The sequence below is a fragment of the Vipera berus genome, assembly GCF_964194415.1.
Source record: "Vipera berus genome assembly, chromosome: 8".
Classification (NCBI taxonomy): domain Eukaryota; kingdom Metazoa; phylum Chordata; class Lepidosauria; order Squamata; family Viperidae; genus Vipera; species Vipera berus.
The window spans coordinates 25,214,027-25,239,262 of record NC_138211.1 but is presented as its reverse complement, the minus strand read 5'-3'; the positions used below and the strand labels follow the sequence as shown (position 1 = coordinate 25,239,262).

The following is a 25,236-nucleotide window of genomic DNA, read 5'->3' as shown; positions in this document are numbered from 1 at the left end:
GGAGGGGGAAAGCACATTCAAACTTATAAGATACAGACGCTGTAGCCTTATTAGATTCTCATCCCATTTTTTAATAAAAGGTCAAGGTGGTAAACATATTTAATATTCCTGCTTCCTATTTTCACCACAACAACCCTGTGAGGTGGGTTGGGCTGAAAAAGGAACCGTCTCAAAGTCTTTTATATCTAAGACACAGCCAGAACCGACTGTCTCTTGGTTTCCAGGCCAGCATCTTCTCCATTACACCCAAATGCTGCTCTTTTATAATAAAAGTAGTACAGGTAGTACTCGACTTACCACCACAATTGAGCCCAAAATTTTATGTTGCTAAGTGAGAAATTTATTGCGTTTGGCCCCATTTTCTTGCCACATTTATTAAGCGAATCACCGCACTTTACAGAGTTGTGAAGTGAATCGCCTTCCCGCGTTGACTTCGCTCGTCAGGAGGTGGCGAAGGGGGATCCCGTGACCCTGGGTCGCTGCGGCCGTCGTAAGCGCGTCAGTCGCCAAGCGGCCCGAATTTTGGTCACGTGTCCAGTTGCTATGGCAACCGCGCCGGCCGGCAGGACTGTCTGGGCCACGTGAGCCGTTGCCAGGGAGGAGCCCAACCCTCCACAGGCTCCGCCCACTCCTCCTGCAGCCCTCCGCCCACCCACGGCCGGCGTTCCCGAAAGCCAGCGAGGGACAACAGGCCAGGGACCGCCGCAGTCCTTCCGCCGTCACGTCACCGACGCGCCCCGCAGCCACACCTCTTGACGGCGAGGACGCGAGTTACGTCATCGGTCGGCGCCTCTGACCTCTCGGCATCATGGCCGCTGGTTCCTGGTTCCCTGCTTGCCGGAAGAAGGTGGGTGTCGAAGGGGCGACCGAAGGGACGGAGAGGAGTCGGAGGAGCGTCTCCCGCGGGGCTTCGATCCAGCTGAACCTGCTAACCAGAATGGTTTCCGTTTCCCACCAGGTGGCTTTTCTTCTGTGCCGCGGTGGGCGATCCTTGGCTTCCCAAACCGAGGGGGAGACCCGGGTGACCCGAGTCCTTCAGGAGAAGTTTCCTCGGGCTGTGGCGATCAAGGTCGTCGATATCTCAGGTGAGGAGAGACGTCTCTCCCGATATCTCTGTGCTATTCTGAGGGTTTTCCGTGAGCCTCTTCCTGCCGGGTGTGGAGATGAAATGGAGAGTTGGTCTGCTGATGCTGCGGCCAGAGCTCTTGCCTTACCTTCAAAGTGGTCGTTTTGCTGCAACGTCAAATTTGAAGAAAGGCGTTGATTGGTGTTTCGTTGCATTTATAATCTTGATCCTTAGGTTAAGATTGAGTCCAGCACATAAAAACTCCACATCCTGAAATACATATGCTGTTAGTTGGTAGAATGCAAGCAATATTTTATTGATTTAGTTGTAGAGAGTTCTTAGCTGACACAGCTTGCTGGGGGTAAATCTATTCAGTAGTGGTATATGGCATGTGGTATATTGCACAACATCTTCAAACTGATATAGTCTTTGCAGTTAGCAGGGAATACTGCATATAGTTGCTGCACATGCAACTGAAGCTTGTAAATCAAATTTTTTCTTACTTACTAAAAAGGATTTTTAGAAAGCATTTATTAACCAAAGGCACAGTGAATGGTGAAGACCAAGTTCTAGGTCAGAGTTCCCCAACCTTTTTGGCTTTGCGGACCAGTGGTGGTGGGGAAGGGACCATCCCTGCACAAGCAGTGGGCACACAAGTGAAGCTGTGTGTGCATGTGCCCACTGCTCGTGTGGAACCATCTCTCCTCCTCCCCCCCCAGCATGCATGCTCGCCCATCACTTCTTTAGCCTGGTTCCCAACAGCTAGTGGGTCACTGCCCGGGACTTGGGGACCCCTGTTCTAGGTGATCTACTCATGCCCTTGCTGTATGGAAGATTGCCTCTTGCATTGTATGGTAAGAAGAGCAAATGACAGGAAATGAATTTATAACTGAAATGAAAAAAATATGATGCATGTGTGAATTTGAAAGCAAAGGTAAGCTACAATAAATCTAAAAGAAGATGGTCTGATCCTGTGGATGGCATTGATGAATAAGTGCAGAGAAGTGAAGAAATAAGTTTAATGAATTCATTAATGAATGGGTTAAAACATATGCTAGAAAGTATGAATTGATGGTGTCTAAGTCGTTGTAAGTCAGTTGCATATGAAAGTAGGAGTGTATGTTATTCTCAATAAAAGTGATAATGGAAGAAGCAGAGATGAGTTTTGGAAAAAATAATGTAACATTCTTAGTGACTGCAATCTGGAGAGAAAAATGTTCTGATATGAGTGGATAAGTGGAACAAAATGAGAGGCAGTAAAAAAGCTGGGCCTTTGAAGGTCCCACATCTCACTAAGAGTGCTGATTGTTTGGTGAGTTTCTTTTTAGAAAAATATGTGGTTTGACTGTTTTTAATGAAGAAATGAGATAATTTGTGAAGGATACAAGATGGTAAAAATATGCTGAATATGAGATAAAGAAGAGTGACTGCATAAAACAATCCATAATAATCACAAAACATAAATCTGTGAAAAAGTAGTTTACTCAACAGAATTAATGAAAAGTAGATTAAAATATGTGTAGAGTGATAAGAATAATATTCCACTGGACAGAAAAAGTGACATAATAGAGTGACATAATGGTGTCTCTAAAATTACACTTGGATGGACCTCTGATGGAGAGTTGAATAAAAAATCTTGATCCCAACCAAAACACCGTAACAAATGACTAAATGAAATAGAAGCATCTGTTAAAGTCGTTGCTTTGAATATCAAACACTTTCTGTAAGAATACAAAGATAAAATGTTAGTGAAGTGAGTATCTCAAAAGCACATGGGATTATTCCAGTTGACTGTATGAAAAAATATTCTTGGCAGAATAAGTGAAATGAAAGAATCTGTGGATGAGAAAAAAATGGTGTGAGAGACTGAAGATTAAAAGAGATAGAGAAAATGCACATTTCTGAGGGAAATAAAAAGTGATTTGGAAGCAGATGAGGAGGGCTAAAACCACATTGCCATTGCTTCTTCCGAGGGATGAGTGTCAGCCAATTGGCTTAGTGCCTAAGACAGGACTAGAACTTACAGTCCCCTCATTGCTTGCTGTTACTTTCACCAATACACTAAACCAGGTTTCCTTGGATGATGAAATATTGTACAAATATGGAGAAGTGAATACTGTAAACGGAACTGATGGGTAAATAAATTGACACTGAAGAGGGAGTAAGACTAGGGTGTGCACCCTTGGTTATTTAATGCATTTTGGATAAATATCTGGATAAATACCCTAGAAATAATTAAAAAGTTTGGTTAAGGTGGTTGTTAGTTGGGAGATGTGAATGATTATGTTCATTTATTTTTAGATATGGTATTAACTGAGAATCCAACTGATCTGTAGTACACATTAGTCTGAACGATACCTAAAATGAGCTTCATATTATTCAAAATATGCTTCCTAAAATAACAGTTAAAATTTACAAATAGCTTTGTGATTTTCTGCTTGTGAGCTATTGCTTTCTATATTCAGTTATGAAATACTTATTTCCCATGATAGGAACATATGATCTCTACTTAAAATAGTCTTAGTAAGATTAAAAACATGAAGTTTAAACAGCTGAAACATTTGGAGCACATTAATCCCTAAATGTGATAAAATTAACTCATTTTGTCAAGGTGGTTGTGGAGCAATGTATGAAATACATATAGAATCAGAAGAGTTTAAGGAAAAGAGAACAATTCAGCAGCACCAAATGGTCAATCAGGTAAGCGGGTGGACCTTAATGCTATGGGAATTGTATGGGAACTTTGGATTTCAAGCATTTCCTATTATTTACTCCTCCAGACCTCATGCATGCCTATCTTGCTACTCTTGTACACTGTTTGGATGTCCTAATTTTAATTGGCAGGAGCTCTTGTTCTCAACAGTGGCCTGGAAATGCTGTTATAAATAAAGGGAAAGCTGCTATATTTAGTGTTTGGACTTGTTTCTTATCCTACGAGTGGATAGCTTATATATTTTATATGTTGCCAGTTTGTGCCTGAAATATTTTTTTTCTTTTGCATAACTGTTTACAATGCTTCCTTCTTCTAGGCTCTAAGTGAAGAAATTAAAACAATGCATGGACTGCGGATATTCACTTCTGTTCCCAAGCACAGAACTGACTGACAGCACACGAAAACTGTGCTTTTCAGAAGTTGTGAGAAGAGGCTCACTGGAAAATCCTAAAAATAGTGGGTTGTATTTTGTTTTCCCCCCTTCCAATCACCAATGCCTGGTTTCTGCAGCAATATTTATGTCAGACTGAACATTTAGCTCATTTAATTGTATTGGATAATTTCCCCCCAAAAAAGACTAGTTGAAGTTATAGTGAAAGTCTCCTTATCCATGGTATTAAAGCCGAGAATGAGAAAGAACAGGAAAAAATATTTGCAACCTTATCTTGCTCTTATTTTTAATTCAAAGCTCTGTCATGGCTCAGATGGTAATTTACTTGAAATATAACATAAATTGCTGCTGCTTTTGTTGAAATGTCTGATAATGGGGGATGTTAATAATATTACCGTGTTTCCCTGAAAATAAGACCCGGTCTTTTTTTTGCTTCCAAAAGAGGCATAAGGTCTTATTTTCAGGGGATGTCTTACTTTAGGACCACTGCAGCCAGGCCTCTCATGCCCCGACACATGTTGTGCTGCTGCCTGAGTTCTTCTGCGGCTGCTTGCAACCGCATGCCCTGTGGCGCATTGCGCTGCCGCTTGCAGCAGGAGGCCACATGGCTCATGCTGGTTGCACCGCTTGTGCTGCTGCTGCTCCTTGCTCGCAACAGTGCCAGCGGTGCAATGTGCCATGTGGCATGCGGCCACAGAAGTCAGGCAGCGGCATGATAGGTGATGGGGCATATGGGAGGCCTGGCTGCGGCAGTCCTAAGGTAAGCGGGTGCGGGGTGTGTGGGGCAGCTCCACCCCACCCCCACCCCACCTTGATTTTTAGGTGTGTGTCTCACCCTATATTTGGGGTAGGGCTTATATTGGGTACACGTGTAAAAATCAAGCTAGGGCTTGTTTTGGGATAGGTCTTATTTTTGGGGAAACAGTAAAAACAAGTAAATACAAATTTAATACAAGTATTAAAATTACTTGAAGTCTAAAGAGCCTTTCTTACAGGAAGGCTGCTTCTCGAACAGTCTAGTTTTCTAAGAGTATCTTTAAACAGTCCCAGTAATGTATCATCATTAGCTGTGATGGGCAGGGCTGCTTTTTCCTTCTGTTGTTAAGCAGGTGATATCTGTTGCTTTATTTATTGCTTTAAATGCAAAACCAAATAAGGTAGAGTTTTAATGAAGAATATTTTGACATTATAGCATTCTGAAGGTGGGAATTAAATTTAAAAGATGTTTTTTTCTTCCAATTCAATTGTTAAGCCCTACATCCTGTTATTCTCTTTCTAGTAGGGCTCTGCCTGCTTAAAACGTTATTTGGAGGATTACAGATATTCTTTGTTTAAAGAGCATTTGTTCAGCAGTCATTCTGGGTGAATGAACAGACTTGAGGCTGTTGCAGCATCCCTGGAGTCACATGATCACAATTCAGGCAGTGGGCAAGCAGCTCACATTTACAATGGTCACAGTGCCACAAGGTCATGGGATTTCCACTGCTGATTTCTGAAAAGTAAAGTCAGTGGGGAAGCTGGCAGGATGTCATAAATGGTAACGTACTTAATGACTGTGTGGAACTTCTGGAGTTGCTAGCATAAGCCAGCACAGTCATGTGATGACGTGCTTTATGACTGAGTCATGGAGTGATGGACTTCCCAATTCCAGTCCATTACCATCATTAACCAAGGACTGCCTGTATTTTGTACTTTGCCTGAGCACTGTACAAGAACTTGAAAGGTGCCATAGCTTTAAGAATCATACTTCCTTATTAGAGTGGTATTCTTTTTGTACATTTGTGGGGACGATAGAAAAATAAGCTCATTTACAAATATTCCTCTTAGAAGTAATACTATTTTAATTTCAATAGTATTCTTTATTTTTCTTTCCCACTAATTGAGAGAACTAAGCAGATGTCGAACATAAAAAGCCTTTATGAGTAACTTAAGCTTTCTGACCCATATGTACTTTGTGGTTCTGAACTGGGTATCGCATAGGTTGGGTAGATGGATTGTGTGCCATCAAATTGTTTTTGACTTCTAGTGATTACATCAAATGTAATATAGACTGATATTAATGAACAGCATCTGTTAAGGTATGAACATTACACAGGGCCTGTAAAGATGAAGCACCATATTGGGGCTCAATATTTTGAGGCAGGAGTGTAGTATTGTGTGAGTAGATATTTTCCCCACTCCTGCAGCAGAGAGGTTGCACCCTCTGTAGCTCTTCTTAGTCACTCACGCAAGGAAGTCATCCCCTACAGGAGTGGCTGCCTGCTCAGGGAAATAATTTGAGAGTTTGGGGTAGAGCTGTGCTCACAGGCACAACTTTGTGTGATCTGCAAACTCTCATAAAGTAGAGACCTCCAAGCTGAATGTATCCTAATCCTTTCCAAGCTTATAAACATTCATGTGAATACTGTTGCCTTGACATGCTTCTTTGTTATGTGGAAGGACTAAATCATACAGCTATGTTTTTGTAGGAGGTCATTGTGACAATAAACTGTCTACTTATGGAATAATGTACAAAGCTTCCATCATGATCCTTAATCGTGTTTTATTTTTCCTGGAGGGAGGGAGGATGATGGCTTTTTTTAACACTCAAGTGTATTTTACAGCTTACACTGCAGTTTTTATGGGATCTTTGTCTCTAAAGATGCCTCTTAATAGGCTTCAGCTTATATCTGGTGTGGTTTCTTCAATCTATGCAACTATTTGGAATTACTAGAGCCAGTTTGATCTAGTGATTAAGGCATTAGGCTAGAAACCAGTGAGTTCTAGTCTAACCCTAGCCTTAGTCATGAAAAGCATTTAATGCTGGAAGCTCCCGTTTTCTTTGCTATGAGATGGATGGCAAATAAATTAAGCCAACTGTTCTCTCAACCCAACTCACCTCACAGGGATGTTGTGAGGAAAATGGGAGAAAAGTGGGTGTGTTCACTGTGTTATTTGAAAAAAATAATAAAGGTGGGATATAAATAAGCCTGGATTATCTTTGACACAGAGCACAACTGTCCAGCAAAATAGGGCTGTTTAACCACCATATTGAGTTCAGCAGGCAATACTTTGACTTTCAAGTAAAGATGTAAATTTCCTAGAAATGTCTTGATCACAAGAAAATATTGGGGTTGGGGGCATGAAAGATTGGGGATAGAGCTGGAAAAAAACCCCACTGTCAGAATCCATTTATATTCCATTTCTAACCCCCTATCTGTGCAAATCTAAATCTCACCCCCTTACTGGATTCTGCCATTCCCAAGGAGGGGAAGAGAAGATGTTAATTGGCCATTAGATAAGGGACGTGGTGGCTCAGTGGGTTAGGAAGCTGAGCTTGTCGATCAGAAAGTCGGCAGTTTGGCGGGTCGAATCCCAAGTGCCTCGTAACAGAGTGAGCACCTGTTACTCGTCCCAGCTTCTGCCAACCTAGCAGTTCGAAAGCACGTAAAAATGCAAGTAGAAAAATAGGAACCACTACGGTGGGAAGGTAACAGCGTTCCGTGCACCTTTGGTGTCTAGTTATGCCGGCCACATGACCACGGAGACGTCCTCGGACAAGCGTTGGCTCTTCGGCTTTGAAACGGAGATGAGCACCGGCCCCTAGAGTTGGAAACGACTAGCACGCATGTACGGGGGAACCTTTACCTTTTACCTATCCATTAGATGCAAGGTTGTTTATTCAGCCTGCCTGGGGGCCATCATCAAAGATCAGGAAAGAACCTTTGAACTGAGAACAACAAAGAAAGAGGGAAGGGGAATCTGGTTTGTATCTCCTATTGGAATTTGAAGGGAAGGAAGCAAATATTGTAAATGCATGGAAGATCCCTTTTCCCATGAAAGCTTTTGACACCTGAAACTTGACTGATCCGGTACTGACCAAATGGACTGAGGGGAGGGGTTTTTACTCAGGGACACTTTAAAAGTATCAATCTGCGACTTCCAGTGGCTGCGCGGCGCCGGAGACAGCCTTCCCGGGCTGCCCGCGGCTCAGCTGAGTGATTTTCGCCCGAAACAGCGCCGATCAGCTGTTCGGGCGAATTTGAAGCCCCCTCCTTGGGAGAAGAGGAGGGGGTGAGGCCCCAGGTAGGGGTCGAGTTCTCCGGGGCCGCCTGAGCTTGCAGCTTGGGCGGCTGAAGGATCGAACTCCCCCGTAGCCTGGGTCGCTCCCAGCTGGCCAGCGCCTCTGCTCCTGATTTCATGGAGCAGAGCCAGGCGTCTGCGACCACCCCTGCCTGAAGGAAGGACTATGGAATAAAAAGAGCAGGCAGAGCGGTACAAGAGGAAAAGGTGAAGAGGATTATTTTATTTTACTCTCGAGCTTGATGGACTTTTTAAACTTAAAGTGAAAGTGCGTCACAATTGAAAGTAAAAGATGGCGGCTAAACCTCCCCCTAAAACTCTTCGGAGTGCTGGAACTTCTCCGGTGCAACAATCATCATTGCAGGCATTGCATCCTCCGGATGTATTGACATCGAAGGATTTACAAGATGCTCTTGAAAAACATACCCAGGTAATTTTGGAATCAATGGGTGATAAATTTGCACAGATGGAGGAGAAATTGGAGAAGTTGGAGGAGAGAATGGAGGAGAGGATGGAACAGAAGTTCAGTGTGATGAAGGCAGACATTTTGGCTTCAGTGTATAAAGTGGCTGAATGTGTGGAAGATTTGGATGAAAAAGTGGAAGATTTGACTCAAAAGAATGCCATATTAGAAGCAAAAGTATTGGAGAATGAAGATTTAAGAGACAAAATGGATAGAGAATTGAGTCTTGCTCAATATTTCCAGATGCAGTTTGCTATTAGAATCAGAGGTTTAAAGGAGAATATTAAGGAAGATCTAAAGCAGCTGGTTTCTGAGGCTCTCGAAGTGGTATTGAAACAGCCAGCATCTGAAATAAAAGGAGGCATGGATAAAGTGTTTCGTGTGAACTCATGGATTGCTAGACAGAGAAAGTTGCCTAGAGATGTGGTGGTTTATTTTGCAAAAAGGGAAATTAGAGATGAAGTTATACAAGCTGCCTATGATACTAAAGTTGTGATTGCTGATCAAGAAGTTCTGGTTTTAAAAGAAATTCCTCCAAAGATTTTAAGGAGAAGGAAGGATTTTACATTTCTTGTGCAAGAGCTCAAGCAACGAGATATAAGGTTCAGATGGGAGATCCCAGCTGGGTTGATGGTGATGCATGAAGGTAAAAGGTACCGTCTGGTTACTGTGATGCAAGCGCGTGATTTTTACAATAATGTTTTAAAAGCAACCCCATTAACACTTTTGGAAGCTGCAAAGGGATCTGGAGAAGGAGAACATCAAGAGGCTGAAGATGGACAGATAGAGGAGAATGGTGCTGGAGGAGATCAAGTTATAACATCTTTGGATGATCCCAGAGAACAGAGGGTGACGCGTGCTGCTTTAAAACGATCAAAAAAGATAAAAGAACAAGATCAGCAGAAGTCTATGGAACTTTCACAACGTACTTACAGCCAAGTAGTGGGAGGTGGGAAAAGATTTGGGTGAGGAATGTAAAATTTACACAAGCTTGAAATCTAGGAGAGAATTTTTACAAAATGTTTTATAGATGGTATTTAGATCTTAAAACGCTAAGTATGTATCTGAATTATTAGCCTAAATGTTGGAGGTGCGGTGATGAAGACGCAATATATTTTCATATATGGTGGACTTGTAAAAAGGTTAAGGCTTTTCGGATAAAAGTCTGGTGGAACATACAGAAGATTTTTAAACGGAGGGATGTTTGTTGGGAATAATTACAGATGTTACAGTTGTGGACACTAAGTTGATGTTGAATTTAATTACGGCAGCAAGACTTTTGATAGGTTAGTACTGGAAGAAAGAGGAACTGCCGACTATAGAAGAGTGGACTTCAAAGGTTTCCGATCTGGTTGAAATGGCGAAGATTTCGGCCTATTTGAAAGATTACTTGCAAGAACGCTATATTATGGAAGGGAGAAAATGGCTTGAGTTTATCCAGAATAAGTATAGGGTTAAGAAGTTTTATATTTGAATAAGTCTTCTTTCTTTTTTTCTTTTTCTTAGTTTTTTTTATATATATTTAATATTACTAAGGTTTGTTTTATCCTATATAAGCTAGAGAGTGATAGATTTTAGAGTTTATGGTTGCTAGTATATGGTTGTTTATGATTGTTTTTTTTTATATATACCTTGTATCTAGCTCTGGGAAGTTGGGGGGGGGAGGGGGGGAGGGGGGAGAGGAAGGGGGGGAGGGGGAAGGGAGGGGGAGGGGGGATTTTTAAGGGAAAAATTGTATGTTAAAACTTTTCAATAAAAAAAAAAGTATCAATCTGCGACACAGTTTCCAGATCTTGTCTAGATTATCCACTGTCTATCATATTTTAGTAAAAGTTCCTGTTTGGACCATCCTGTCTCCAAGAGTTCTTCTTTCCTAAGATGTGGATTGTGGTGGGTCCTGACACCCACATGGGTCCTTAGTACAATGAAAAAAGAATCTTCCTTTGATTTCATCTGTAATTAAACAACCCATGACCTGTTGGGTCATCATTTCAAAGGTTTTTGTTTTTTTACCTAAGCAGAGAAACGGAATGACCAAGGGCCAAAAAAGCAGCGGGAGCAGGAGTGACTTCTGAGTATCTGCCACCTTGGCCATGGCTGAGTGCTGGAACAGTCTGCCCAGGCTCCTGAGAGCTAGGGCAGGAGCAGTCTACCTGATTTTCAGCAGCCAAAGGAGGGGCCAGTCTTCTGCCTGGCCTCTGGACAGCTGGGGTAGGAATGGGCTACTGAACTTCCAGGCAGTGGCACAGCAGCATGGCGTCACTGAAGTGACCACTAATTGGCTAAATTTCAATCTCGCAGAAGTCATGGATCCTAGATTTTGGATGCATTGTGTAACTTGGCCTATCTGAGGTATCTTAGCTCATAAACTGTTGCCTTATGATGCACCATTTCACCTCGTTAAAGGTTACAGACACAAAGAGTTTTAGTAGTTTATAGATTCAGCATGAAGACTCATTCTAGCAAAACAAACCAGCACAGCACAAACATATTCCTCACAAGCGCTGATTTTGTACAATGTTGACATTTGTAGAAGCTATACAGAATCATGTCACATTTTATACTGGGAAACATACTTGCCTATTAATTGCATTCACTATGAATTCCAGATTTCTCCTTTGCCGGCAAGAAAAGATATAATCAGTTCCAGAACAGTGTTTGTCAAAACAAATTCATCTGGGCCAAACCATGACAGGCCTTCCGAGGTTTTCCTTCATTATCGTAAGTTGAATAGTGACAATTAGGATCTTGACAGCAACAGTGTGATCCAATCCAGATTAACTGGATTTCAGGTCTGATAACCCCTCAGACTCTGGAGGACAATGGGTTTGGAAATGGGGTTTTGGAAATGGGTTTTTAAATCTGATGCTTTAGATGTGAGTGCTCTTGGGTCGATGTATAGTTCTCAAATTGGGACTGGGACTGGGGCATGGCATCTGCAGTTTCAGCCATGACTGCTGGTGCTTAAGAGTGCACCAGCGGTCACCAGGTTCCTTACCCCTTAATCTGCTGGGATCTTAGTTATAATGGTGCTTTGTTACCTCTTTCAATGGAACAAGATGGAACTGCTTCACAGGGATAACTATTCATGTTTGTGCAGTTTTCCTCCGGCATGGTGGCGAATTCAGCAAATCAAGACAAACTGAAAAACAGAATAATAGAGTTAGAAGGGACCTTGGAGGTCTTCTAGTCCAACCCCCTGCACAAGCAGGTGATCCTATACCATTTCAGACAAATGGCTGTGCATTCTCTTCTTTTAAACCTCCAGTGATGGAGCATCCATAATTTCTGAAGGCACGTTGTCCAACTGATTATTATCACTGTCAGGAAATTTCTCCTTAGTTCTGGGTTGCTTCTCTCCTTGATTACTTTCCATCCATTGCTGCTTCTTCTGCTTTCAGGTGCTTTGGACAAGATTGATCCCCTCTTCTTTGTGGCAGATATTTGAACACTGCTATCATGTCATCCCTAGTCCTTCTTTTCATTAGACTAGACATATCCAATTCCTGCAACCTTTTTTCCTATATTTTAGCCTTCGGCCCTCTAATCGTCTTTGTTGTTCTTCTCTGCACTTTCTAGAGATTCAACATTTCAATATCAACATCAATATCAATACTGATCTCAACATCAATATTGTGGCAACCAAAACAATATAATATTCCAAGCGTGGTCTTACCAAGGCATCATAAAGCGGTACTAACACTTCACGTGATCTTGGTTCCAGTGGCGTAGCGTGGGTTGTCAGCACCCGGGGCAAGGCAAGTAATTTGCGCCCCCTCGCTCTCGCACCGCACGCCTGGCACCCCCCTGGCGTAAGAAGAATCGAGCCTCCCGCGATCTCCCGTCCCCCCCCACCCCCCTGAAATTCTCGCCCGCTTTCACAGACTTGTTCTTTTACACCGGCTGCAAGTACCAGGAGCCAAAGGCAGCTGTTGTGACTCAGGGCCAGCCTGTGGGTCCGACAGCCGGCTCCGATGTATCGGAGGACTCAGATGAGGGGGAGGAGGGAAACGAACCGGCTGATGATGGTTTGGAGGCTTTGCAGAGCCCTCAGCCGGGGACCTCTTCTCAGCTGCGTGAGCCCGAGAGTGCGGAGGAAGATGACCCACAGCTGGCCCTGTTCAAGGACGCCCGACGCAGGAGGCAGTCGAGCAGGAACAAACAAAGAAAGGCTGCGGGACTCCTCGGGAGGAGGCACAGGGAGACCACGCCCTGAGCTCTCTATAAAAGGAGTGTTTGGGGAGGGGCTGGTTGCTGAAAGCAACTTTTCCGCTTGAGAAGACAAGCTCTAGTGTTTTTGTTAACTGCGTAATAAATCTTGGCAGATGCCTTTTAGCCTTGGACGCTCTCCAGTCTCTTCTTTCTGAATAGGGGTTTGCCTTATTACAAGGCCAGAAGAGGGCTGGTTCAGAACAGCAGCCTCTCCGAAAGCCTCACACCCAAAGACGCAGGCACGCCCACACCGAGGAATGCCGCCGCTGGCGAGGCTCGCAGACGCCGCCGCTGCCGTTCTTTCTTTCTCGTTCGTGGGAGCGCGCGGCGGCGTGCGCATACAGAGGCGTATATAGACCCAGGGAGCCGCCGAGCCTTCCCCCACCCGGAGAGAGAAGCGTTTCTGTGTCGGCGCAGGCACAGATACCCCTCGCTCGCGAGCAGCCTTGCCCTAGCCCGCCGGTCGCGCCCCCCCAGATGTTGCGCCCGGTGCGGCCGGCCCCCCCTGCACCCCCCACGCTACGCCACTGCTTGGTTCTATCCCTCTGTTAATGCACCGTAGGATTCTATTGGCTTCCTTGGCTGCTGCAGCACAATGCTGACTCTTATTTAAGTGATTGTCCACTAGGACTCCTAGATGTTATTGAACCAGGTACCACCTATTCTGTACCTGTGTAGTTGCCTAAGTGTAAAACCGTACCTTTCTCACCCTTGAATTTCATTTGGTTAGATAGGGGTCAGTGTTCCAAGTCTGTTGAGTTCCTTCTGGATCTTGAGCCTATCTTCTGGAATGGTTGCTCTTCCCACCAGCTTGGTGTCATGCAAATTCAAAAACTTCCCTTTCTAAAGAGCTTCTTTATGTGGGTTCAGTATAAAAGGAAAGGATATAGCTTAGCAGCTGCTCACTATCTGTAGGAAAGGAAGTGCAGTTCCCTTGGCAATAAAGAGGAGCAGGATTTTGACTAAAGCTTCTGGAAAAGTAGTCATGGGATACGGTACCTACTGACCTTGAATGATTTGTGGGGATAGTTTAGAATGTCAACACTGAATGCGCCATGACTGGAAAGTACCGATACGGGCTAAAGATGCAATTTTGACCATTTATGAAAATAACTCCAGTATATTGTTTGTTAGCTAAACTGGGACTCTCGCAACTCTACTACTTTGGTCAACAGGGTGCTGAGGAAATGTCTTTTTCACATTTTCAGAGAATGACAAAATTTCTGATCCCAGAGTGCTTTGGGGGAAATTATTCAGCCTGAACATTTGTGATTTCAGCAGTTTGATGCAGATTGCGTAGCTGTTACTAAAAGCTTTCATGGGTTGGGAAGAATCAGCTGCTGCTTCAAACCAGTCACCCTTTTATTGGAAGTTGATGAAACTAACAATTGATGCACCATTTATGGTAATCCAGATAAATAGTGAAAGGTTGTTTTTTAAAGGACAAGAAGTTAACTTCCTTGATCTTAAAGTTAATAAACTGAGTACATTTGATATCTCAGAGAACGTTCAATAGTGATAATGCTAATAATGCTAATTTTGCTGGATATGCAATTTAGGAGCTAGAAGTAATTTGAACTTGTCCCATTATTGGATTTGACTTAATTCTTGCCACATTTGGAACTAAAATTAATAAAATTGTTACTATGATTCTGAATTGATCATTTGTGTAACAAAGATAGTTATGCTTTTCTTAGCTATATTTCAAATATTTTGAATTTACCATCTGGACTTCTGGGTCTTGAGTTCTGGCTAAAAGAAAATGGAAGGCTTTATCTGATCTGAAACAATGGTATGTGTGAAAATTTAAGCTTTTTTAAAAACCATTTTATCTAGGAATGTTGCCAAACTTAGGTAGTTACTGTGTTTTTGGTGCAATAATTTATTATATTTTTCAAGGTTTTCCCCACTGTCATTTGCTATTAGTAATATTGTTTTCTTGATTGGTATGGCTAAAGTTTATATATACTATTATCTTTAGGAACTCTTGGAGCATCGATAGGTCGAGGAGGACAAATCTTGTCCCTTTTTTCAGAAGGAGAAAAAAGGGTTAGGAATTAGTCATTTTAATACGTTCCGAGAAAAAAAAATTACAGGAAACTGCAAAACAATTTATACATTTTGAAAAAATCGTTAACACTAAAAGTCAGCGTCGATTTGTAAAGGCAGCCTTAGAAAACTTCCGGGTAATTTCCTTTGTAAATTGTAGACAGCAAATCCCTTAGCACGCGAGATCCCCGCGGGGTATCCCGGGCGCGGCTAGTCCTTCTTCGGGAGCCTCGCCCGTAAGAGCAGCCTCTTTCCCTCAGCTCAAACTCAGGCTGCGCGGGGGCGGAGGGGGGGGACCGCGAGCCAATCAGCCCGGCGCTTGCCCCGCTTGGCAAATCGGAATTCACGGCGACCTCCTCGGCCCGCCTTTTGTCCTCGTCGATCCGTCGGCTGCGTCACTTTTTCCCTTCGCCAATCGCCGAGTTCCTCGCGGTCGTCATCACCTGCGCAAGAGCCGTCTCCCCGTTCAGCCAATGGCGCCGCGGGGGCGGGGCGGAGTCGCCCGACGGAGTTGTTATAAGGGGGCTCCCCCGCCTTCAGCCATTCCTCCTCCTCCGCCGCGGCTTACGTGCGGCTCGTGCTATGGCGCCCCTGGGCTCCCCGCGCTTGCTCCTCCGAGTCTCCGCCCAGGCCGCTCTGGGCGGGGGCTGCGGCTGCAGACGCCTGCCGAGGGCCGCGCGCCGGCTGCACCTGACAGCTGCCAGGTAAGCGAAGGGGCTGCGATTCGGGCTCCGCTGGGAGAGCCTCCGGAGGGCGCCGCCCGGGGCTCCCGCTCCTTCGGCGGCTGCCTCTCGGGGGTGCCCGAGCCGCGCCGGGCTGGCGGAGGATGGGAGCGCGCCGGGCCCCCTAGCGGCCGCTCGCCGCGCTGCAGGCTGATGAAATCTTGCGGGCCGCTTGCACCGCCCGCCCGCCCCCCCCTCCCTCCCCCCCCGGCGGCGCTGGCGGAGCAGGCGGGGCGGCGGAGGAAGCGGGCCGGGAGGGCTGCCCGGCGGGAGCGCCGAGCGGGTCCGAGTCCTGCCCAAAGCCGGCTGCGGCTGGTGGGTGCCGGTCCCAGAGCCCCTCCCGGGCAAAGGTCGCCGGCTCGGAGCTCCCCCCGCTCGCTGCCTGGGCTGCGCGCCCTGCCCCGGAGCCCCCCGGCGGGCCTTTCCCTTTCCTCGCCCCCGCGGAAACCGTGTCGGTGCAGGACAACGTCGGCAGCCTAGTTGCGAGTGGGGAGCTCGTTATCCCGAAAGCAGGAGGCGCGCAGCCCGGGCGGGTCGCTTGGCTCGTGCGCTTTTTGCAAGGAGATCAACTCAACGCCCCAGTAAGAAGCGAGCTCTGATCGCCACAGTTTGCCCTCTCCAGTAATGGGGTCGTCTGAAAGCCTTTCCAGGCCTTCTAAGCTGAGCGCACAAGTCCCTGAATTGCCCAGGAGCAGCTTGGTTGAACAGGGTGCTCAGTGGCGACAGCAGCTTTGGGAAACCTCAGAAGGAGAGAGAGCAAAGCTCTATTAAGACTCCTGTGTGAAGGGTGTAGAGAAAACCTGCGTACACCAGGAAGCGGGGTATTAAGCAAAGAGGACGTTTGGTACCAGGAGAAACCAAACATCAGAGCCTCCCACCCCTAGTTCAGATCTCTCTCAGCCGTCTCTGCCTAGGATGCCACAGCCTGTGCAAGGTGGTACCTGACAGCCTCAGAGGGAGGTTCCTGGGCGTCCTGGCTCCGGCCACCCAGTTGGGGCGCAGCTCCGAAGTTGGGCAGCCACCACCTTCCTGCTGAGGGGCTGTGTGTGGCCTCCCCCTGCAGAGAAGCAACTTCGGAGTGAGCGTTGGGTGCATTCGCTTTATCTGGCCCCGTGTTTGTCAACTGGGGACAGTGCGCACAAAAAGCCTGGGCTGCTTAGGAAAACCGAGGCTCGATTCTGGCAAGTCTGAAGAGCTCCCCCTTTGCAGGAATGAAGCAGTTGTCATTTCTGGACAGAAGCTGGCCCGGCAGATTAGGCAAGAAGCCTGCCACGAAGTGGAACAGTGGGTTGCTGCTGGCCACAAAAGGCCCCATCTCAGCGTGGTTCTAGTGGGAGAAAACCCCGCCAGCCACTCCTATGTGCTGAACAAGACCCGAGCAGCCGCTGACGTGGGTGAGTTTGCCTGAGCTGACTTTTCCCAGCTAGCCGTTGAGGCTCTTTCTTCGCTGTAGGGAGTGGGGTAGGCTAACTCTGGGGTGTCTGCCCACCACGTCTCTGGGCTTCTGCCAGGCAGCGCTTGCTTGAGCAGTTCTGTGGGGCTGCTCTTCAGAGGAAGAAAGGGTGGGGTTGTCTGGAGGGTTCATCTGCCCCCTCCTCTTGGAGACGGACTGGTGTTGCAGCTTCATGTCAGAGTCAGTAATTGTAACGTGCAGATTTTAGAACAGTTCAAGCCCAGATCATAAAACAACCCAATGCAGTATAAATCTCAATCAGAGTTGGACTCTCCTACTTTGGTAGTGATTCCAAAGTCTTACAGCTGGGAAACATAATTTAGCAACTGGACAGGATATTTCAGGCCCTTCAGTGTTTTACGGCAGATGAGGATGGACCTTGCAGGAGGGTTTGTCATTCAAAGCTGCTCTCTGGGTTGTTCCTGCAACGGTAGACGTGGTTGCAGCAGCTAGGACTGCGGTCCTAAAGGAGGATCTCGGACAGCTGCTGAGAGGTGTTCCTGAATTGCGTGTTGCCAGCCTCTTCTATTCTGGGCCACACCAACTGGTGTTTCGAGTAACTTCCATCTCCTTATATTGCATTTGTTCCTTGCAGGAATTAGTAGTGAGACAATCCTCAAACCGGCCTCGGTCACAGAGGAGGAGCTGCTTGATTTAATTGTCAAACTAAACCACGATACCAACGTCGATGGCTTGCTTGTGCAGCTTCCTTTACCAGGTAAGCAAGTCCTGTTTTTTTTGGGGGGGGGCGGATTTGTATCGGACATTCCTGACCTTTGGAATGCTCCGAGTTGAACTGTGAGGTGCCCTGTCCCTTCTGAGTTTTGCAAGTCCAGTCAATTGCACTTTGTGCAGTAACCCTCTTCCAGACTAATTCCTAGCATCTGGCAACATTTTGCACTCTTCTTAAGGAAGACTGTCACGTGTGGTTAACTCTCCTTGCCGGTGTCCCATTCTGTGGTCAGACATATGAGATCCGTCACACGGAGGGCCTCCCCTTTCTTGCAGAGCATATTGACGAGCGAAAGATCTGCAATGCTGTGAACCCTGAGAAGGATGTGGACGGATTCCATGTGGTGAATGTAGGCCGCATGTGCTTGGACCAGTATTCCATGTTGCCCGCCACGCCTTGGGGCGTGTGGGAGATCATCAAGAGGACAGGTAGGATCAGGGTTCAGATCCTGCGGCACAGTGGTCAGAATGCAGCATTGCAGGCTGACTCAGCCTTCCATCCTTCTGAGGCCAGTAAAACGACCCAGATTGTTGGGGGGGGGGCAACAGGGTTCACCCTGAAAGCCACTCGGACTCCTGTAAAGAACTGTGGAGTACAGGTAGTCCTCGACTTACTGCAGTTCGCTTAGTGACTGTTCAAAGCTACAGCGGCACTGAAAGGAACTTATGACTATTTCTCAAAGTTAAGACCGTTGCAGCGTCCCCAGGGTCGCCTGATTTACATTTGGATGCTTGATGACTGACACTCCTATTTACGTCGGTTGCAGCATCCTGGAGTCATCCTTTTTTCCCACCTTCTGAAGGTAAAGTCGGTGGGAAAGCCAGTTTCCCTTAAGAACACGGTTACTAGTTCAACAACTGCAGTCGCTCATTTAAAAGGTGTGGCAAGAAAAGTTGTAAAATGGGGCAAAACTCTCTCAAACGGATTTCCCACATAGCAACATAAATTTTGGGCTCAGTTGTGGTCGTAAGTCGAGGACTCCCTGTACGCTGTTGGTTTTGCTTCTCCTCCTGATGGGGACATTCTCAGGAGGGCCTTCTTTGTGTGCTCTGTTGCAGGGATCCCAACCCTGGGCAAGAACGTCGTGGTGGCTGGGCGATCCAAGAACGTTGGCATGCCCATTGCAATGCTGCTCCACACCGACGGACGGCACGAGCGCCCAGGAGGTGAGGGGTGCAGAGGGGCTAACGCACAGTTGAGATGTGTTTGTCCTCATTGTGGCACGTGGAGGCACTTTTCAGGAGGGGTGACGTGGCCAAGGAGCCAGCTTGCGGCCTAAAAGTCAAAGCAGGCAGAGAGCAGGGCGTTGTGTCTTTGTGTTGTCGCATTTCCAAGGCGCTGGGTTCTTGGAATCAAGAGCCCTCTGAACAGGAGGGCAGATGTGATTGGCCAGTTTGGGGGGGGGGGAGGGAGCAGGCTGCTATCCCTGCACTTTGATCTCTTGGGATCAGTTGTCTTCTCAGGCCTGTGCAAACCCGCAAGATCCCTCAACTGTAGCCTGGTCCGAGGGGCTTCCTGTTATAAGCTGGATTGCTTAGTCCAAGAGTTGTTTTGAGCAGGACAGAATTTATGGTCCTCTCATCCCAAACCATCCCAGATCTTGATCCTAGCATCTATTCTAGTTGCTGCTGCTGCCGATTATGATGCAGAAATTTAGCAAGTGGTTTGCAAAACTTTCAGGCTCTCTAGCAAACGTGAGCTTCGTTCATTTCTGCTTTGTATGGCTATTAAATGGGTCCAGAGTAAATGGCTCCATCGTTATTGTTATTTTTATTATGTTATTGTATTTTATTATTTTTAGGGGATGCAACGGTAACAATTTCTCACCGCTACACTCCAAAAGAGCAGCTCAAACAGCACACAATCCTTGCTGACATTGTGGTTGCAGCTGCAGGTAAGATCTTGAACGGCTTGTTTGGGAAAGAAAGTTGAAAAAAACTTCCTGGGGGAAGCTGTTGACCCCCCAAGTGACAGTGCTAGGAAGCCCTTGGCAGGGATCCTGCTGCATTCTGGGAAGCAATGCGGAGCCTCTTGGGAGGGGTCCCAAACCAAAGGCCTGGCCGTGGATCTGCGTTTTCTATCTTTCTTTCAATTCAGGAAGCAAACCATGGTAGTTTCTTACATTAACTGTTTTGTTAACTTACAGGCATTCCCAATCTGATTACAGCTGATATGATCAAAGAAGGAGCTGCTGTAATCGATGTTGGCATAAACAGAATCCAGGATCCTGTCACCGCCAAGCCAAAACTTGTTGGAGATGTGGATTTTGAAGGTAGGCAATTGATTTGTAAGGTCTAAATCCCTTCTTGACCGAAGATTTGTGGCTGCATTCTGACAGGAGGATGTTGGTGGCCAGTTTCAGCTACTGGAGCTGTAATGTCACCTGCCTCTACAAGCTCACTCCAAGGCAGAAGGTAAGATGTAGTTTTGGGCAAGTTAGACAGCGAATCTTTGGACAACTTGCATTACTTTTCCAAATGGCAGGAAATGAAGTTGGTGGTAATATAACTAACTAGTAAATACTTTGTCCCCGGAGCCTGTAGTTCTTTCCTGTAACTTTATACTGGATCTCTCTGTATTGGGAAAAGCTTTTGGCAGGTTATGCAATTTGGAAATTTATTGTGGATCTCTGTATGTGATCTTATTTCAGTAGTTCAGGGCACATGTTCAGAGAAGAAGTGTGTATCATTTGGAGCCTAACAAAAGCTGGAGGCCATTGTGAAAAGGGGGAGGGCTGTTGCAGAAGGATATTCTATTAACGGGGAACTTAGTTACAAGACAAGGGACTTTCTTGCAATTCAGAAATTCAGTGCAATGCAGTTCAGTGGTGAGAAAAGTAAGGTTTTACACAGGCAAGAAAAACTAAATGCACAGTTATAGAATATGAGGTACTTGGCTCAACAGCAGTAATTGTGAGAGGGTTTTAGGTGTCCTAGTGGACAATCACTTAAATATGAGCCAGCTGTCAAAAAAGCCAACACAGTCCTAGGCTGCATTAACAGGGATAGAATCAAGATCACGTGAAGTGTTAATACCACTTTACAATGCCTTGGTAAGGCCACACCTGGAATACTGCATCCGGTTTGGTCACCACGATGTAAAAAAGAGACTCTGGAAAGAGTGCAGAGAAGAGCAACAAAGATGATTAGGAGACTGGAGGCTAAAACATACAAGGAACGGCTGCTAGAATTGGGTATGTCTAGCTTAATGAAGAGAAGGACGAGGGGTGACATGATAGCAGTCTTCCAATATCTCAGGGGCTGCCACAGAGAAGGGTGGGGGAGTCCGCCTATTCTCCAAAGCAGCTGAAGGCAGAACAAGAAGCAATGGATGGAAACTAGTCAAGGAGAGAAGCAACCTAGAACTAAGGAGAAACCTCCTGAGACAACAATCAGTGGAACAATCAGGTTGTGAATGCTCCAGCACTGGAAGTTTTTAAGAAAGAGATTGGACAACCATTTTTCTGAAATGGTGTAGGGTTTCCTACCCAAGCAGGGTTGGACTAGAAGACTTCCAAGGTCCCTTCCAACTCTGTTATTTTTTTATTCTGTTAAGTATACTGCACTACTAAGGCCACACTTGGAATACTGCATCCACTTTTGGTCACCATGACACACACAAAAAGGCTTTGAGACTCTAGTAAGAGTGCAAAGAAGAACAACAAAGATGATTAGGGGACTGGAGACTAAAGCATGTGATGAACGGTTGCAGGACATGATAGCAATCTTCCAATATTTGAGGGTCTATCACAGAGGAGAGGGGGTCAACCTATTCTCCAAAGCACTTGAGGACAGGACAAGAAGTAACATGGAAGATTACTAAAGAGACATCCAACCTAGAACTAAAGATAAATTGTCTGACAGTGAGAACAATTAACCAGTGGAACAGCTTCCCTCCAGGGTGCTCCATCACTGGAGGTTTTAAGAAGAGATTGAATATTTATTTGTCCAAGAGGCTGCTTGAGCAGGAGGTTGGACTAGCCACCCTCCAAGTATTGTTCTGTTATTCTTAGATCCTGTCATCTAAATGCTGCATTTCTTCTTTCCCCTTTTTCAGGAGTCAAACAGAAAGCCAGTTACATCACGCCAGTCCCTGGTGGGGTCGGCCCCATGACTGTTGCTATGCTCATGAAAAACACCATCATTGCTGCCAAGAAAATGCTGAGAGCCCAGCATCTTGAAACCTTCAGTGCTTGATGATGGACTTCTTGTGGCCAAAAGTGACATTCCAGATTGCCTCCCAACAATAGGCTAGAAGCCCTAGAAGCAATGCAGTATTTATTTATTTGATGAAATGTTTTGGCTAGCTGCTCTGCAATATTTATATAAAGCAATTTTCCTCCAAAGCAGAGCAGCTCCTGCCAGTTGTATACATGATTCCAACCTTTCAAACTGCTATTCTGAAATGCAGGAAATGAGAACGCAACTTGAATGAGAAAGTAGGCAGCCTGAAAGAGTAACAAAGGGCCAAAAATGTGTCTTTGTAGTAGAAATGTTTTAACATACACTTGAACTGACTAACTTCGGCTGAACCTAAGATATAAATTATTTATTAGGATTATAGTGCAGCTAATCTGGAGTCAAAGGTTACTATTTTCTACAAAGCCATATTTATATTTGATAATGCCTAGCAAAGCAGTTGATAGCCTGATCAATACTCAATTTTTTCCTGTTTTAAAGGAAGAATTGGCTTGAAAGCTTGACGATGCTTAGACAAAATAAGGTCAGCTCTCCATTCTTATTCCAACTTGCTTTGTGTTCATCTGGCAAGTAGTAATATTGCAGGATGTACCTGAATAAAAACAATTGTTATTTGCTTGTAAAGTCTTGCGTTCCATCATATATTTTGTCAGGTTGAACTTAGCTGTGGTGTGGCTGGCAGTCTGGGAGAAAGCATTGGCATTTTCTGCTCGACATTGCAGGTTCCCTCTGCTGCGAGGGCCCTGGCTAGCATACCCCTCCCCTGGATGGATTAAAGATACCCTTTGATTTTATGCAGCTGCCCAACCCATTCTAGGGATTCCAGTCCAGACTGAAGAAGGCTGTAGCTGTGAATTAGACACCCTGTCGCACAAGCCTTAGAACATATCACACATACTGCTGCTCTAGTAACCAGGAATAAGGAACGTGTATTTATCCAGATTCTGCAGAGCCGTGTGTATTTCCTTCTGGCCAAATTAATGGATTTTTCCGCCATCCCGGGATTGGCAGAAAAGTGCGTCAGCGTAATTTGTTGTCCCCATCCTAAGGCCAGGCCGTGTTTGCCATGGATTTCATGTGGGATTTTCAGGATAGCTGGATCCTTTTCTCCTTTGAACAGGTAACTCCAGGGGTTCCCGCACCCCTTGGCTTCACTGGCTGCGGAAACTGGAAATTCTCTTTTGTCTGGCTTGACTTTTGATGGGAACCTGGGCTGTCAGCCAGGACAGGGATGGTACCCGCAGCTTTGCCTTGCTCCCTCAGGTGTCCCACCAAACATTAGGTGGGGGTGACTGGTTTGCGCAGCCCCTCAAGCTGCTCAACCCCAAAGGGGCATTGGTGCATGATGTGGCAACATGATGAAAAGCCGGTACTGTGGACAGGCTCATTGCTTTCTCTCGCTTCACTGATCCTTGCTCCAGCCAGTTCCCGTCTTGAGAGCACTGATGTGCACGGGAGACCCTCTTTGATACGGGCATATTGATCTGGAAGATGCACATGCATTTAGGTGCATTGATGTTTTTTGACCAATTCAGTAACCCCCCAAACCTGGGTAAGCCCAGTTCTAGTCAAAATTGCCTGAGAGGAAAGTGATCGGAGACCCTATTGGGAGAAAATTGCTGAAGAAAAATGAGTAAAGATGACTCGGTGGCAGAATGGAAAGAGGAGGAGAAGCCTTTAGCAGCAGAGTTACAAAAGAGGATTCCAGGCTGTCTTTGCAACAGACGGGGGGGGGGGGGGCAGGGGGGCGGGAAGCAGTATCAGGAGAATGTGCCCTCTGAAGTGGTTTAGGAAACAGGTTCATGGCAAGGTCAGCAGGAAAGGGAAGATGAGCATCTAATCCTAAAAGAGTCAGGAACTTTTGCAGGACTAGTTTTCTAAGGCTATAGCAATAGCACTTAGGCTTATATGCCGCTCCACAGTGCTTTAAGGCACTTTCAATGGTTTATAACAGCATGTTGCCCCCCCGAGAGTTTGGGTCGGTCCTCATTTTACCAACCTTGGAAGGCTGAGTCAACCTTGAAATGGTCAGGATCAAACTGGCAATCAGCAGAATTAGCCTGCAGTAGTGTATTCTAACAGTTGCACCACCACGGCTTGAGATATTGTTTCTTTTTATACATACCTGTAAACCCTCCAATTCCAATTTTTTTTTTAAAAAGGGACATGAAATTTGTAAAATAAGAAATAAAAGATGTAATTTCAGATATAGAACCAAGGATTTTGTTTGGGAGATTCTATATTGGTTCAATTCTGGTTTTTCTTTAATGCAAATAAATAAAAGTTTAAATGACAGCAGGACTTCCCACTTTGTTCACAATTGCAAAATTATAGTAAAATTTCTGGCTGTCTTATGAGAGAAACACAAGAAAACATACCTTCTCAGAGTGTGGTACTTGCCTTATGAGCCAACAGAATATTATGCATTTTTTTTGTTCAGGTGGATTTGGAAAAATGCCTCTTGCCTAAATCTGAACATCATCAAGGCAGAAATGAGAAATGGGATCTGCTAGAATGTTAATTCACAATGAAAAACACTGGTTTATTTTTTGGTCATCAGCAAACAGAAATGCTCCAAAACTTGGATGGGCACCAGGAAAAAGAAAACAAGTTGGATTAAGTGTCATGAAGTTGATATTGATTCTTAGTAATTACATAGTATGTTCTAGACTTTCTCTAGTATTACCTTCTTCAAACTAGTGGTTTCTTAATGGTGCAATTGTGTCCATTCACTTTCTACATTAGGAAAACTTTAGGATTCAGGTGTCCACAATTTGGTAATTTTCGCTGATCATTTTTGCCTCAAGGTGATTTGTTCCTAGTTTATTTTCCTTGCTATTATGATATTCTCAAGAGTCTTAATATCATCCAAAATTGTCAATATTTTATCTATCCCACTTCTTCAAAGTCCAACTTTGCTTCCATTGCTATGCCATAAGAAAAATGTGTATCTTCACATTTTATGGTGCCGGCTGTTTTGCCACTAATACTGTGTTGCCATCATGGTGTCAATGCAACAAGTTCCCGCTGGGTGATGGCTGGCTCATCATTGGATCCATTTTGGAGAAGAGAGAAATAGGGCTTTGGTTAAAAAAGACAGCAACAGTAAATTTAATTTTCTTTCCTTGGTTAGATTTTGGTTCCATAGGTAAAGGTCATTGAGGCACCCACAG

The 25,236-nt window shown here is 45.3% G+C and overlaps 2 protein-coding genes across 5 annotated transcripts; both read left to right on the top strand.

Moving 5' to 3' along the window:
- The first annotated feature begins 287 nt into the window (after positions 1-287).
- Positions 288-17,004, top strand: BOLA3 (bolA family member 3). Of its 3 annotated transcripts, XR_014027219.1 has the most exons (6): positions 288-847; positions 959-1,085; positions 3,678-3,766; positions 4,096-4,235; positions 11,305-11,416; positions 12,275-12,978. XR_014027219.1 is itself a non-coding variant. In XM_081333744.1 (4 exons), exons 1-4 carry the CDS (start codon positions 809-811, stop codon positions 4,168-4,170), a joined length of 330 nt encoding a protein of 109 aa, XP_081189870.1. In that variant the 5' UTR covers positions 288-808; the 3' UTR covers positions 4,171-7,650. The 3 variants fall into 3 exon arrangements, 1 of the variants encoding a protein (XP_081189870.1); XR_014027218.1 differs by lacking the exons at positions 11,305-11,416; positions 12,275-12,978 and adding an exon at positions 16,888-17,004; XM_081333744.1 differs by lacking the exons at positions 11,305-11,416; positions 12,275-12,978 and having other exon boundaries at positions 4,096-7,650.
- On the top strand, positions 14,739-24,268 carry MTHFD2 (methylenetetrahydrofolate dehydrogenase (NADP+ dependent) 2, methenyltetrahydrofolate cyclohydrolase). 2 transcript variants are annotated; one of them, XM_081333741.1, is made up of 8 exons: positions 14,739-15,660; positions 16,919-17,072; positions 17,727-17,849; positions 18,140-18,292; positions 18,923-19,030; positions 19,666-19,758; positions 20,011-20,136; positions 21,921-24,268. In XM_081333741.1, the coding sequence occupies exons 1-8, from the start codon at positions 15,430-15,432 to the stop codon at positions 22,058-22,060; spliced, it is 1,128 nt and encodes a 375-aa protein (XP_081189867.1). In that variant the 5' UTR covers positions 14,739-15,429; the 3' UTR covers positions 22,061-24,268. The 2 variants fall into 2 exon arrangements, with proteins under 2 accessions (XP_081189867.1, XP_081189868.1); XM_081333742.1 differs by having other exon boundaries at positions 14,931-15,660; positions 16,888-17,072.
- The last annotated feature ends 968 nt before the right edge of the window (positions 24,269-25,236 follow it).

Excerpts from the sequence above, each read along its gene's own strand:
- BOLA3 (XM_081333744.1), top strand. The coding sequence starts at position 809 with ATGGCCGCTGGTTCCTGGTTCCCTGCTTGCCGGAAGAAG. Across the intron at positions 1,086-3,677 it reads CAAGGTCGTCGATATCTCAG|GTGGTTGTGGAGCAATGTAT; the intron begins GTGAGGAGAGAC and ends CATTTTGTCAAG. Across the intron at positions 3,767-4,095 it reads AGCACCAAATGGTCAATCAG|GCTCTAAGTGAAGAAATTAA; the intron begins GTAAGCGGGTGG and ends TCCTTCTTCTAG.
- MTHFD2 (XM_081333741.1), top strand. The coding sequence starts at position 15,430 with ATGGCGCCGCGGGGGCGGGGCGGAGTCGCCCGACGGAGTTGTTATAAG. Across the intron at positions 18,293-18,922 it reads GGAGATCATCAAGAGGACAG|GGATCCCAACCCTGGGCAAG; the intron begins GTAGGATCAGGG and ends GCTCTGTTGCAG. Across the intron at positions 20,137-21,920 it reads TGGAGATGTGGATTTTGAAG|GAGTCAAACAGAAAGCCAGT; the intron begins GTAGGCAATTGA and ends CCCCTTTTTCAG.